The sequence below is a fragment of the Mustelus asterias genome, chromosome 21 (genome assembly GCF_964213995.1).
Source record: "Mustelus asterias chromosome 21, sMusAst1.hap1.1, whole genome shotgun sequence".
NCBI lineage: Eukaryota > Metazoa > Chordata > Chondrichthyes > Carcharhiniformes > Triakidae > Mustelus > Mustelus asterias.
The window spans coordinates 9,922,466-9,936,295 of NC_135821.1; the positions used below are offsets into that span (position 1 = coordinate 9,922,466).

General features: G+C 48.2%; 2 protein-coding genes across 2 annotated transcripts in view; one reads left to right on the top strand and one right to left on the bottom strand.

Annotated features, from left to right (window-relative positions):
- LOC144509098 (carnitine O-palmitoyltransferase 1, liver isoform-like) overlaps window positions 1–13,830 on the top strand; it is a 304,253-nt gene that overhangs the window by 241,499 nt on the left and 48,924 nt on the right. The window lies entirely within an intron of this gene.
- LOC144509091 (transient receptor potential cation channel subfamily M member 5-like) overlaps window positions 1–13,830 on the bottom strand; it is a 62,711-nt gene that overhangs the window by 13,173 nt on the left and 35,708 nt on the right. The window contains exons 13-16 of the mRNA XM_078237427.1: window positions 10,412–10,586; window positions 7,212–7,377; window positions 2,392–2,573; window positions 260–392 (exon numbers count right to left, since the gene is read on the bottom strand). Of these exons, the coding sequence (XP_078093553.1) occupies window positions 260–392; window positions 2,392–2,573; window positions 7,212–7,377; window positions 10,412–10,586 (656 nt within the window). The remainder of the gene's footprint in view (window positions 1–259; window positions 393–2,391; window positions 2,574–7,211; window positions 7,378–10,411; window positions 10,587–13,830) is intronic.

The following is a 13,830-nucleotide window of genomic DNA, read 5'->3' on the forward strand; positions in this document are numbered from 1 at the left end:
AGCTGGGAATTGAACCCGGGTCCCTGGCGCTGTAAGGCAGCAGTGCTAACCACTGGGCCACCGTGCGGTCCAATATCAATGCTCCCAAGGGTTCTGCCATTTCTCTTGATGAGTGCAAAATGAAAGTCTTCAACAACATGGTTCTGTTTTCAGGGACAACCACTGACTTGACTCTTTCTAGTCTATTTGCTCCGATTTCCTCTTGATGTGCTGGAGCTTCCCTGTAATGAGAAGGTCGGGTATCTAACTGCACCCTCACTTCAGTGCTGTTCTCTTCAGTTGCTCCATGTTGCTCTCTCGTTTGATTCGGTTCCGAGATACCAGGTAGTTCTCTTTCTGCACCGCCTCCCAAGTCATCAGCCTATTGGCAACGGCCTCCGACAGGTCTATCCCTGGAATGAAAATGTAACACTAATAAATAAATTTAAACTTAGTGACATGCTATATTGCCCCATAGTGTCCACTGATGTGCAGGTTAGGTGGATTGGCCATGTTAAATTGCCCCTTAGTGTCCAAAGATGTGCAGGTTAGGTGGATTGGCCATGCTAAATTGTCCCTTAGTGTCCAAACATGCGCAGGTTAAGTGGACCTGCTATGCTAAATTGCCCTTAAGTGTCTAAAGAAGTGTAAGTTAGGTGGATTGGCCATGCTAAATTGCCCCATAGAGTCCAAAGATGTGCAGGTTAGGTAGATTGGCCATACTAAATTGCCCCTTAGTGTGCAAAGATGTGCAGGTTAAGTGAATTGGCCATGCTATATTGTCCCTTAGTGTCCAAAGATGTGCAGGTTAGGTGGATTGGCCATGCTAAATTGCTCCTTAGTGTCCAAAGATGTGCAAGTTACATGGATTGGCCATGCTAAATTGTTCCTTAGTGTCCAAAGATGTGCAGGTTAGGTGGATTGGCCATGCTAAATTGCTCCTTAGTGTCTAAAGATGTGCAAGTTAGATGGATTGGCCATGTAAGTTGTTCCCTTAGTGTCCAAAGATGTGCAGGTTAGGTGGATTGGCCATGCTAAATTGCTCCTTAGTGTCCAAAGATGTGCAAGTTACATGGATTGGCCATGCTAAATTGTTCCTTAGTGTCCAAAGATGTGCAGGTTAGGTGGATTGGCCATGCTAAATTGCTCCTTAGTGTCTAAAGATGTGCAAGTTAGATGGATTGGCCATGTAAGTTGTCCCCTTAGTGTCCAAAGATGTGCAGGTTAGGTGGATTAGCCATGCTAAATTGACCCTCAGTGTCAAGCTGATGGATTCACCCCGAACTGTTCCAAACCCATCACACCATACAGGGCATGTGGACATCACTGGCTAGGTCAACATTTATTGTCCATCCCTGAAGGCATTTAAGAGTCAACCACATTGCTGTGGGTCTGGAGTCACATGTAGGCCAGACCGGGTAAGGACGGCAGATTTCCTTCCCTAAAGGACATTAGTAAACCAGATGGGTTTTTAAGTTTAAGTTTATTTATTAGTGTCACAAGTTAGCTTACACTGCAATGAAGTGACTGTGAAAATTCCCATGTCGCCACACTCTGGCGCCTGTTCGGATACACTGAGGGAGAATTTAGCATGGCCAATGCATCTAACCAGTAAATGGAAGCCCACGCAGACATGGGGAGAACGTGCAGACCCCGCACAGTGACCCAAGCCAGGGATTGAACCCGGGTCCCTGGCGCTGTGAGGCAGCAGTGCTAACCACTGTGTCACCGTGCCGCATTGTCGATTTACGACAATTGACAGTGGTTTCATGGTCATCATTAGACTTCTAATTGCAGGGGAGACGATGGCCCAGTGCCATTATCATTAGACTATTAATCCAGAAACTCAGCTAATGGAGACCCCAGTTCGAATCCCGCCATGGCAAGTGGTGGAATTTGAATTCAAGAAAAAATATTTGGAATTAACAATCTACTGGTGACCACGAAACCATTGTCGATTGTCGGAAAAACCCATCTGGTTTACTAATGTCCTTTAGGGAAGGAAATCTGCTGTCCTTACCCGGTCTGGCCTACATGTGACTCCAGAGCCACAGCAATGTGGTTGACTCTCAACTGCCCTCAGAAATGGCCGAGTGAGACACTTAGTTTCAAGGGCCACTGGGGATGGGCAATAAATGCTGGCCTTACCTTGCCAGCGACAAGCATGTCCCATGAATGAATGAAACAATTCCAGATATTTTTATTGAATTCAAATTCCACCATTTGCCATGGCGGGATTCGAACCCACATCCCCAGGGCATTCCCCTGGGTCGTTGGATTACCAGTCCAGTGATAATCCCTCTGTGCCACCACCTTCCCCATTGGGACACATTGGGATTTGTGGCTCCACAATGCTACCCTTCCTAAATCGGGTTCTCGCCGCACTGAAACGGTCTACCCTATATGTCTTACTGAAGAGTCTGCCCTTCACAGTCGGAATTTTCCGGATGTTTCTCTTGATGAAGATGTGAATGTGGCTCAAGATGATGAAGGGAGGGGCGAGTGCAGGTCGCTGGTGATATTCCACGATCAAATTGTAACGCTGAAACTTCCAGTAGATATCGCTGTTCTCCTGAACCTTGTTAAAGGTGTAACTGCGGAAGACAAGAGGGAAGAATGATCGCAAGAATGATCCCTGGAATGAAGAGCTTGTCGTATGAGGAACGGTTGAGGACTCTGGGTCTGTACTCGTTGGAGTTTAGAAGGATGAGGGGGGATCTTATTGAGACTTGCAGGATACTGCGAGGCCTGGATAGAGTGGACGTGGAGAGGATGTTTCCACTAGTAGGAAAACTAGAACCAGAGGGCACAAGCCTCAGACTAAAGGGACGATTCTTTAAAACTGAGATGAGGAGGAATTTCTTCAGCCAGAGAGTGGTGAATCTGTGGAACTCTTTGCCACAGAAGGCTGTGGAGGCCAGGTCATTGAGTGTCTTTAAGACAGAGATAGATAGGTTCTTGATTAATAAGGGGATCGGGGGTTATGGGGAAAAGGCAGGAGAATGGGGATGAGAAAAATATCAGCCATGATTGAATGGCAGAGCAGACTCGATGGGCCGAGTGGTCTAATTCTACTCCTATGTCTTATGGCCTTATAGGAATGGGTTACGTCAAGTCTACAGCACACAAACAGGCCATTCAGCCCCACTGCTGCTAGCTGGTGATTCAATGCACTCTCCATCTGACCCTTTCATCATTTCCTTCCATTTGTTTTTATCATTTTTACCTCAGCTACTCCACTACTCACATCCTGAGGGTTACCATTGACCAGAAACTGTGGCCACAAGAGCAGGTCAGAGGCTGGGAATCCTGTACCGGGTAACTCCCCAAAGCCTGTCCGCCATCTACAAGGCACAAGTCAGGAGTGTGATGGAATACTCCCCACTTGCCTGGATGGGTGCAGCTCCAACAAGAAGCATGACACCATCCAGGACAAAGCAGCCTCGCTTGATTGGCACCCTATCCACAAGCACTCAGTCCCTCCACCACTGACGCTCAGTAGCAGCAGTGTGTACCATCTACAAGATGCACTGCAGCAACTCAGCAAGGCTCCTTTGATAGCACCTTCCCAACCCACGACCGCTACCATCCAGAAGGACACCTGGGGAACACCACCACCTGCAAGTTCCCCACCCCCCCCCCCCCCTTTTAAGTTTAAGTTTTTAAAAAAGTTTTTTAGTTTATTTATTAGTGTCACAAGTAGGCTTACATTAACACCGCAATGAAAATCCCCTAGTCGCCACACTCCGGCGCCCGTTCGGGTACACTGAGGGAGAATTTAGCATGGCCAATTCCCCCTAACCTACACATCTTTGGACTGTGGGAGGAAACCGGAGCACCCAGAGGAAACCCACGCAGACACGGGGAGAACGTGTGAACTCCACACAGATAGTGACCCAAAGGCCACAACTGAACATAAGAACATAAGAACATAAGAAATAGGAGCAGGAGTAGGCCATCTAGCCCCTCGAGCCTGCCCCGCCATTCAAGAAGATCATGGCTGATCTGACGTGGATCAGTACCACTTACCCGCCTGATCCCCATAACCCTTAATTCCCTTACCGATCAGGAATCCATCCATCCGCGCTTTAAACATATTCAGCGAGGTAGCCTCCACCACCTCAGTGGGCAGAGAATTCCAGAGATTCACCACCCTCTGGGGGAAGAAGTTCCTCCTCAACTCTGTCTTAAACCGACCCCCCTTTATTTTGAGGCTGTGTCCTCTAGTTTTAACCCGGGTCCCTGGTGGAATCGTCCCCCTCAACACTCATGTATTTGGTTCAAAATAGTTTTCAGCTTTGCAATCTGTTTAATGTTAATGCTTTTAAAGTTTTATTTATTAGTGTCACAAGTAGGGAGAATTTAGCATGGCCAATGCACACACAAGGACGGCCTCAACCGGGATATTGGGTTTATGTCACACTATTTCACATAAATATTTCTGCTTTTTTCCTCCTGAGTCTTTATCATGCGATCCTAGAATCAGAATTTATGTCACACTATTTGTAACTCCCACAGTTGCGTGGACCTGCAGAGTTTCACCGGCTGTCTTGTCTGGAGACAATACACATCTTTTTAGCCTGTCTTGATGCTCTCCCCACTCCCATTGTTTTGTTTCTTAAAGACTGGATTAGTTGTAAGTATTCGCATTCCAACCATCATTCATGTAAATTGAGTCTGTGTCTTATAAGTTCTGTTTGTGAACAGAATTCCCACTCACCTGAAGAAGGGGCTCAGAGCCTCGAAAGCTTGTGTGGCTTTTGCTACCAAATAAACCTGTTGGACTTTAACCTGGTGTTGTTAAACTTCTTACTGAATGCACCCTAACCAGCGCGTCTTTTGGACTGTGGGAGGAAACCGGAGCACCCGGAGGAAACCCATGCAGACACGGGGAGAACATGCAGACCTCACACAGACAGTGATCCAAGTCGGGGAATCGAACCCGGGTCCCTGGCGCTGTGAGGCAGCAGTGCCAACCTCAGTGCCACCGTGCCACCCAAGTGGATTGTCTCCCTCTCTCCTTCAAACTAGGATCAGAGGGCAAACGGGAATGGTTTGAGCTTTTAGCAACAATCCGACAGCTTGGACACTTTCATTCCTGCCCACTTTCTCTTCAGTTCTTAAAGCTGGAATCCAAATCCGCAATCTGCCCAAGGTCCGATTTAAACTTGTGTTTCCTGGATTATCAATACAGCAACATAATCATTACCCTTTCCGAACTCTTCGTGATGAACTGCATCGAGTATCAGTGCCAAGGTGTGGTTGGCAAGGCAGCAATCTCCCAAAGCCGCATAGGAATAGAAGGCCATTCAGCCCCATGTGCCTGTGCTGTCCCATCACTCAGTTAGATCTCATCCTTAGTCCCATCTTACTGGCCCTGCTTCTGTTACTCTCAGCCGATTAAAAATGAAACAGGGCAGCATGGTGGCACAGTGGTTAACACTGTTGCCGCACGGGTTTCGATTCCGATAATTGTTTTGTCCCTGTGCATGAATATATGTTAGCTCTAGAAATCGCAAATGGCATGTCTGATGCGTGCAAGATATAAAGCTTTGGAAATCTGTGTCTCACCAGAAGCAGCCTCTGGATGTTATATTAAGCCAAAGGAGACCCAAAGCAGGTCTCGCTATGATAAACAAAGAACAAAGAACAGTACAGCACAGAAACAGGCCCTTCGGCCCACCAAGCCTGTGCCGACACATGACACGTTTCTGAGCTAAAGAATTTTTGCCTCTACGCGGTCCGTATCCCTCTGCTCCCTGCCTATTTATGTATCCACGCTTAGATTATTTTGAGTTCTGACTTTGGGTCTTTGCCTGAAAGGTTACTCTTGCTCCCGTGCGGTGGCACAGTGGTTAGCACTGCTGCCTCACAGCGCCAGAGACCCAAGTTCGATCCCTGGCTTGGGTCACTGTCCGTGTGGAGTCTGGAAGTTCTCCCCGTGTCTGCGCGAGTTTCCTCCTGGTGCTCTTGTTTCCTCCCACACTCCAAAGATGTGCAAGTTAGGTGGATTGGCCATGCTAAATTGCTCATTAGTGTCCAAAGATGTGTAGGTTAGGTGGATTGGCCATGCTAAATTGTCCCTTAGTGTCCAAAGATGTGTAGGTTAGGTGGATTGGCCATGCTAAATTGTCCCTTAGTGTTCAAAGATGTGCAGGTTAGGTGGATTGGTCATGCTAAATTGCCCCTTAGTGTCCAAAGATGTATAGGTTAGGTGGATTGGCCATGCTAAACTGCCCCTTAGTGTCCAAAGATGTGCAGGTTAGGTGGATTGGCCATGCTAAATTGCCCCTTAGTGTCCAAAGATGTATAGGTTAGGTGGATTGGCCATGCTAAACTGCCCCTTAGTGTCCAAAGATGTGTAGGTTAGGTGGATTGGCCATGCTAAACTGCCCCTTAGTGTTCAAAGATGTGCAGGTTAGGTGGATTGGCCATGCTAAATTGTCCCTTAGTGTCCAAAGATGTGTAGGTTAGGTGGATTGGCCATGCTAAACTGCCCCTTAGTGTTCAAAGATGTGCAGGTTAGGTGGATTGGCCATGCTGAATTGCCCCTTAGTGTCCAAAGATGTGTAGGTTAGGTGGATTGGCCATGTTAAATTGCCCCTTAGTGTCCAAAGATGTGCAGGTTAGGTGGATTGGCCATGCTAAATTGCCCCTTAGTGTCCAAAGATGTATAGGTTAGGTGGATTGGCCATGCTAAACTGCCCCTTAGTGTCCAAAGATGTGTAGGTTAGGTGGATTGGCCATGTTAAATTGTCCCTTAGTGTCCAAAGATGTGCAGGTTAGGTGGATTGGCCATGCTAAATTGCCCCTTAGTGTCCAAAGATGTATAGGTTAGGTGGATTGGCCATGCTAAACTGCCCCTTAGTGTCCAAAGATGTGCAGGTTAGGTGGATTGGCCATGCTAAACTGCCCCTTAGTGTTCAAAGATGTGCAGGTTAGGTGGATTGGCCATGCTAAATTGCCCCTTAGTGTCCAAAGATGCGTAGGTTAAGTGGACTGGCCATGCTAAATTGCTCCATAGTATCAGGGGAATTAGGATGGTAAATATGTGGGGTTACTGGATTTGGATTGTTGTCGGTGTAGGCTCGATGGGCCGAATGGCCTCCTTCTGCATTGTAGATTCTATGACTATGAAATGGCTGATGCCAGCTGTCTTGGCCCAGTTGGGTGCTGGATCCAGGTAGGCAGGGCAGGGTACGGGGTGATTTCTGTCTCGGCTAAACCGTTACCTGAACATGGCAATGAGGAGGTTGACCAGAAGGATGTTGGCGACCAGGAGGAAGATGGTCAGGAGAAGGATGACCAACCAGTTGGCGTAGGCGTTGGTGCAGGCGGACAGCTCATCGTCCGAGCTGGCAGTGAGATTATCCAGGCACTTAGAGTGAAACCGAGTGGCTGGCACAGACAGAGGAATGAACAAATGAGGGTTAATGGTAAGGCCATAGAGCATGGGAAGACAAAGAGGTTAAGCATGGGTGACAGAGTGGCACAGTGGTTAGCACTGCTGCCTCACAGTACCAGGGACCTGGTTTCGATTCCTGGCTTGGGTCACTGTCCGTGTGGAGTCTAGACATTCTCCCCGTGTCTGCGTGGGTTTCCTCCGGGTGCTCCGGTTTCCTCCCACAGTCCAAAGGTGTGTAGGTTAGGTGCATTGGCCGTGCTAAATTGCCCCTAGTTTCAGGGGGATTAGCAGGGTAAATATGTGGGGTTACAGGGATAGGGTGGGGTTGTTGTTGGTGCAGGCTCGATGGGCCAAATGGCCTCCTTCTGTACCCTAGGGATTATATGATTGTATTAAGAATCACGGGAACAAAATGGAGGCCATTCAGCCCTACAATCCTGTTTTGCTCTCCAGTTAGTTTTAAAGTTTAAGGTTAAAGTTTATTTATTTGTCACAAGTAAGGCTTACATTAACACTGCAATGAAATTACTGTGAAAATCCCCTAGTTGCCACACTCTGGCGCCTGCTTGGGTACACTGAGGGAGAATTTAGCATGGCCAATGCACCTAACCAGCACGTCTTTGGGACTGTGAGAGGAAACCGGAGCACCCAGAGAAAACCCACGCAGACACGGGGAGAACGTGCAGACTCCACACAGCATGGCCAATGCACCAAACCAGTGTCAGAATGTAACCAATGATAACATTGGATCTACTGAGTGTGCCCAATGGCAACAAGCTGTGAAGGTCAGCTGACCCAGTTAACTATGCAACCAATGACAAAATGATCTGATGATCAGCTGACTCAGTCTAAGGAAGAATCCGCTGGGAATTATGGGGAGATTGGAATGGCCCAGGGTGAGGCCTCAAGTGTTGGAGTAATGAAGTTTCTCCATTAAACCTTTTTCTTTGATTTATCTGTTGGAGTGAGTTTTGTTTCATTTTCATAGAAACCCTACAGTGCAGAAGGAGGCCATTCAGCCCATCGGGTCTGCACCAACCACAATCCCAACCACACCCGATCCCCATAACCCCAGGCATTTACCCCAGCTAGTCCCCCCGACACTAAGGTGCAATTTAGCATGGCCAATCCATCTAACCTGCACACCTTTGGACTGTGGGAGGAAACCGGAGCACCCAGAGGAAACCCACGCAGACACGGGGAGAACGTGCAGAGTCCACACAGACAGTGACCCCAAGCCGGGAATCGAACCCGGGTCCCTGACGCTGTGAGGCAGCAGTGCTAACCGCCGTGCCACCGTGCCCAAGCACATTTGTTGCCTATAACTCAAGAGTACCTTCTGCTGGTTGGACAACCAGCACGTCTTTGGGGCTGTGGGAGGAAACTGGAGCACCCGGAGGAAACCCACGCAGACACGGGGAGAACGTGCAGACTCCGCGCAGTGACCCAAGCTGGGAAGTGAACCCGGCTCCCTGGCGCTGTGAGGCAGCAATGCTAACCACTGGGCGGCCATTCATGGCTGGCTAGTATCTTCAACTCTGCCTTGATTTCAAAATACTCTTGACACCTTTGTCAAAGAAAAATCTATCAGTTTGAGCTTTAACATTTTCCGTCCCCTCCCCGGACTCTCAGAGCTTTTTTAGGGGCAGAATGTCACTGAGAGGAAATGGCTTCAGAATTCACCCTTTCCCGGCCTAGTTCGAATTCTAAGATCCTTCTCTCCCGCACCCGACTTGTTCCAGATTCCTTCCCACCAGAAGCAAAGGTTCCTCTCTTTTCAACATTATCGAATCTGTAAATCATCTGAAAACGCTTCCCTTAAATCACTCATTAATCGTCCAGACTCCAGGGAAAGAAGATCTAGTCAGGCCTCTTCTTTAACCCTTTCAGCACCAGGATCGTTCTGGCGATTGTCCGGTTTGATCAGACCTCATTTAACTTTAACCCTTTTATATTCCAGCTGCCATCAGCTGAAGGCATCCCCCGATTAGACCTTCCAGCTGTTTTCCTGCACACAGACTCACGCATCAACATGTGTGCTGGGCTGCCTGCCCTCTTCTGGTGTACAGACATGTGCATGAACACGGGTACGTAGTGGGTAGGGGAAGAAATTCGCAGAATGGTGGACACATACCTGCAAGCATGTTTACACATACACAGTCACACATGTGTACACAAAGATGTACACAGAAACGGACATGCACACTGCACACATACACATACAAGCACAGAAAAACACATGCACACAAACACACATGCACGAACACACACAAGCACACCACATACACATACATATACAGGCACATGCAGAAAAATACACGCACACAAACACACGCCAGCATGCACACCACACAAATATGCAAAGCACGCAGACAAACACACATGCACATCACACACACAAGCAGAGAAAAACACACACACACAAACACACGCCGGCATGCACACCACACAAACGCGCAGATAAACACGCATGCACACCACAAACGCATACACATATACATGCCCACATGCACACCACACAAGTGTGCAAAGCATGCAGACAAACATGCATGCACACCACACACACAAAGCATGCATACATACACATACATGCACACCATACACACACACACAAGGCATGCACAAACACAGGCAAAGCATGCACACACAAACACATGTATGCACAGATACAAACATACACACATGCATGCGTGCTAATAACACACATGAAAAACAAAGGCACACGCACAAGAATGGGTAGATTACAGAGACAGCACAGCACAAAAATAGGCCATTCGACCCATCAAGTCAATTTCAGTGATTCTAGTCCACACAAACCTCCTCCCTCAAATCCCCATCCCAACCAATCAGAATACTGCCTCAGATACTGTGGAGGTGGAGATTCTCACATTCTAACCCCTCTCCGGGTGTGGAGGTTTCCCCGGAATTCCCGGTGTATCAGTGACCATCCCATATGAACAATCCCCGGTTCCGGACTCCCTCAATATCCCGACGGAAACCCAGAGCAAAGTGACAGCGATCCCCTACCATCAATTTCATCGAGTGGGATCTGCCCAAAGATCTGGAGGTAAGGTCGATAGAAAACCCGGCGGAATATCCAGCTGGCGCGGGTTTCGCTGTGGTACAGCAGTCCTTGAGTGGCCACTCCATACGCCATCAACCACACTCCCAGGAAGAACAGGAAGAAAAATACATCCTTAATCTGGAAAAATCATTAAATACAATAAGACTGGTGAAGAGGTGATGCACCGAGGATCCAGACTCATAAAACATAGAAACTAGAAGCAGGAGGAGGCCATTCGGCCCTTCAATCCTGCTCCCCCACTCATTCTGATCATGGCTGATCATCAAATTCAATATCCTGATTCCCCCCTTCCCCCCATATCCCTCGATCCCTTTAGCACCAAGAGCGATATCTAATTTCTTCTTGAAATCAGACAATGTTTTGGCCTCAACTACTTTCTGTGGCAGTGAATTCCACACATTCACCAGCCTCTGGGTGAAGAAATTTCTCCTCGCTTCAGTCCTAAAAGGTTTACCCCATACCCTCAAACTATGACCCTCTAGTTCTGGTCTTCCCCACCATCAGGAACATTCTTTCTACAATGTCTAATCCTGTTAGAATTTTATAAGTTCCTATGAGATCCCCTCTCACTCTTCAAAACTCCAGTGAATACAATCCAAACTAACTTAGTCTCTCCTCATAGGACAGGCCCGCCATCCCAGGAATCATCGCGGGTCAGAGCATACACAATACATCAGAAAATGTGGGGATGGACCCCATCACTGATTCCACACCCCTCACTGTAACACTCTGATATACCTCACACCCCTCACTCTAACACTCTGATATACCCCACACCCCTCACTGTAACACTCTGATATACCCCACAGCCTTCACTGTAACACTCTGCTCTACCCCACACCCCTCACTGTAACACTCTGATAAACCCCACACCCCTCACTGTAACACTCTGATAAAACCCACACCCCTCAATGTAACACTCTGATATATCCAACACCCCTCACTGTAACACTCTGATAAACCCCACACCCCTCACTGTAACACTCTGATATACCCCACACCCCTCACTGTAACACTCTGATATACCCCACACCCCTCACTCTAACACTCTGATATACCCCACACCCCTCACTGTAACACTCTGATATACCCCACACCCTTCACTGTAACACTCTGCTCTACCCCACACCCCTCAATGTAACACTCTGATATATCCAACACCCCTCACTGTAACACTCTGATAAACCCCACACCCCTCACTGTAACACTCTGATATACCCCACACCCCTCACTGTAACACTCTGCTCTACCCCACACCCCTCACTGTAACACTGATATACCCCACACCCCTCACTGTAACACTCTGATATACACCACACCCCTCACTGTAACACTCTGATATACCCCACACCCCTCACTGTAACACGCTGATATATCCAACACCCCTCACTGTAACATTCTGATATACCCCAAACCCCTCACTGAAACACTGATATATCCCACACCCCTCACTGTAACACTCTGATATACCCTACACCCCTCACTGTAACACTCTGATATACCCCACACCCCTTACTGTAAGATGCTGATATACCCCACACCCCTCACTGTAACACTCTGATATACCCCACACCCCTCACTGTAACACTCTGATATACCCCACACCCCTCACTGTAACACACTGATATACCCCACACCCCTCACTGTAACACTCTGATATGCCCCACACCCCTCAATGTAACACACTGATATACCCCACAACCCTCACTGTAACACTTTGATATACCCCACACCCCTCACTGTAACACACTGATATACCCCACACCCCTCACTGTAACACTCTGATATACACCACACCCCTCACTGTAACACTCTGATATACCCTACACCACTCACTGTAACACTCTGATATACCCCACACCCCTCACTGTAACACGCTGATATACCCCACACCCCTCACTGTAACACTCTGATATACCCCACACCCCTCACTGTAACACTCTGATATACCCCACACCCCTCACTGTAACACACTGATATACCCCACACCCCTCACTGTAACACGCTGATATTCCCCACACCCCTCACTGCAACACTCTGATATATCCAACACCCCTCAATGTAACACTCTGATATACCCCACACCCCTCACTGTAACACTCTGATATACCCCACACCCCTCACTGTAACACGCTGATATACCCCAAACCCCTCACTGAAACACTGATATATCCCACGCCTGTCACTGTAACACTCTGACATACCCCACACCCCTCACAGTAACACTCTGATATACCCCACACCCCTCACTCTAACACTCCGATATACCCCACACCCCTCACTCTTACACTCTGATATACCCCACACCCCTCACTGTAACACTCTGATATACCCCACACCCCTCACTCTAACACTCTGATATACCCCACACCCCTCACTGTAACACTCTGATATACCCCACACCCCTCACTGTAACACTCTGCTCTACCCCCCACCCCCCACTGTAACACTCTGATATACCCCACACCCCTCAATGTAACACTCTGATATACCCCACACCCCACACTGTAATACTGGTATACCCCACACCCCTCACTGTAACACTCTGATATACCCCACACCCCTCACTGTAACACTCTGATATGCCCCACACCCATCAATGTAACACACTGATATACCCCACAACCCTCACTGTAACACTTTGATATACCCCACACCCCTCACTGTAACACACTGATATACCCCACACCCCTCACTGTAACACTCTGATATACACCACACCCCTCACTGTAACACTCTGATATACACCGCACCCCTCACTGTAACACTCTGATATACCCCACACCCCTCACTGTAACACTCTGATATACCCCACACCCCTCACTGTAACACTCTGATATACCCCACACCCCTCACTGTAACACGCTGATACACCCCACACCCCTCACTGTAACACTCTGATATACCCCACACCCCTCACGGTAACACTCTGATATACCCCACACCCCTCACTGTAACACTCTGATATTCCCCACACCCCTCACTGTAACACTCTGATATACCCCACACCCCTCACTGTAACACTCTGATGTATCCAACACCCCTCACTGTAACACTCTGATAAAGCCCACACCCCTCAATGTAACACTCTGATATACCCCAAACCCCTCACTGAAACACTGATATATGCCACGCCTGTCACTGTAACACTCTGATATACCCCACACCCCTCACTCTAACACTCTGATATACTCCACACACCTCACTGTAACACTCTGATATACCCCACACCCCTCAATGTAACACTCTGATATACCCCACACCCCTCACTCTAACACTCTGATATACCCCACACCACTCACTGTAACACTCTGATATACCCCTACACCCATCGCTGTAACACTCTGATATACCCCACACC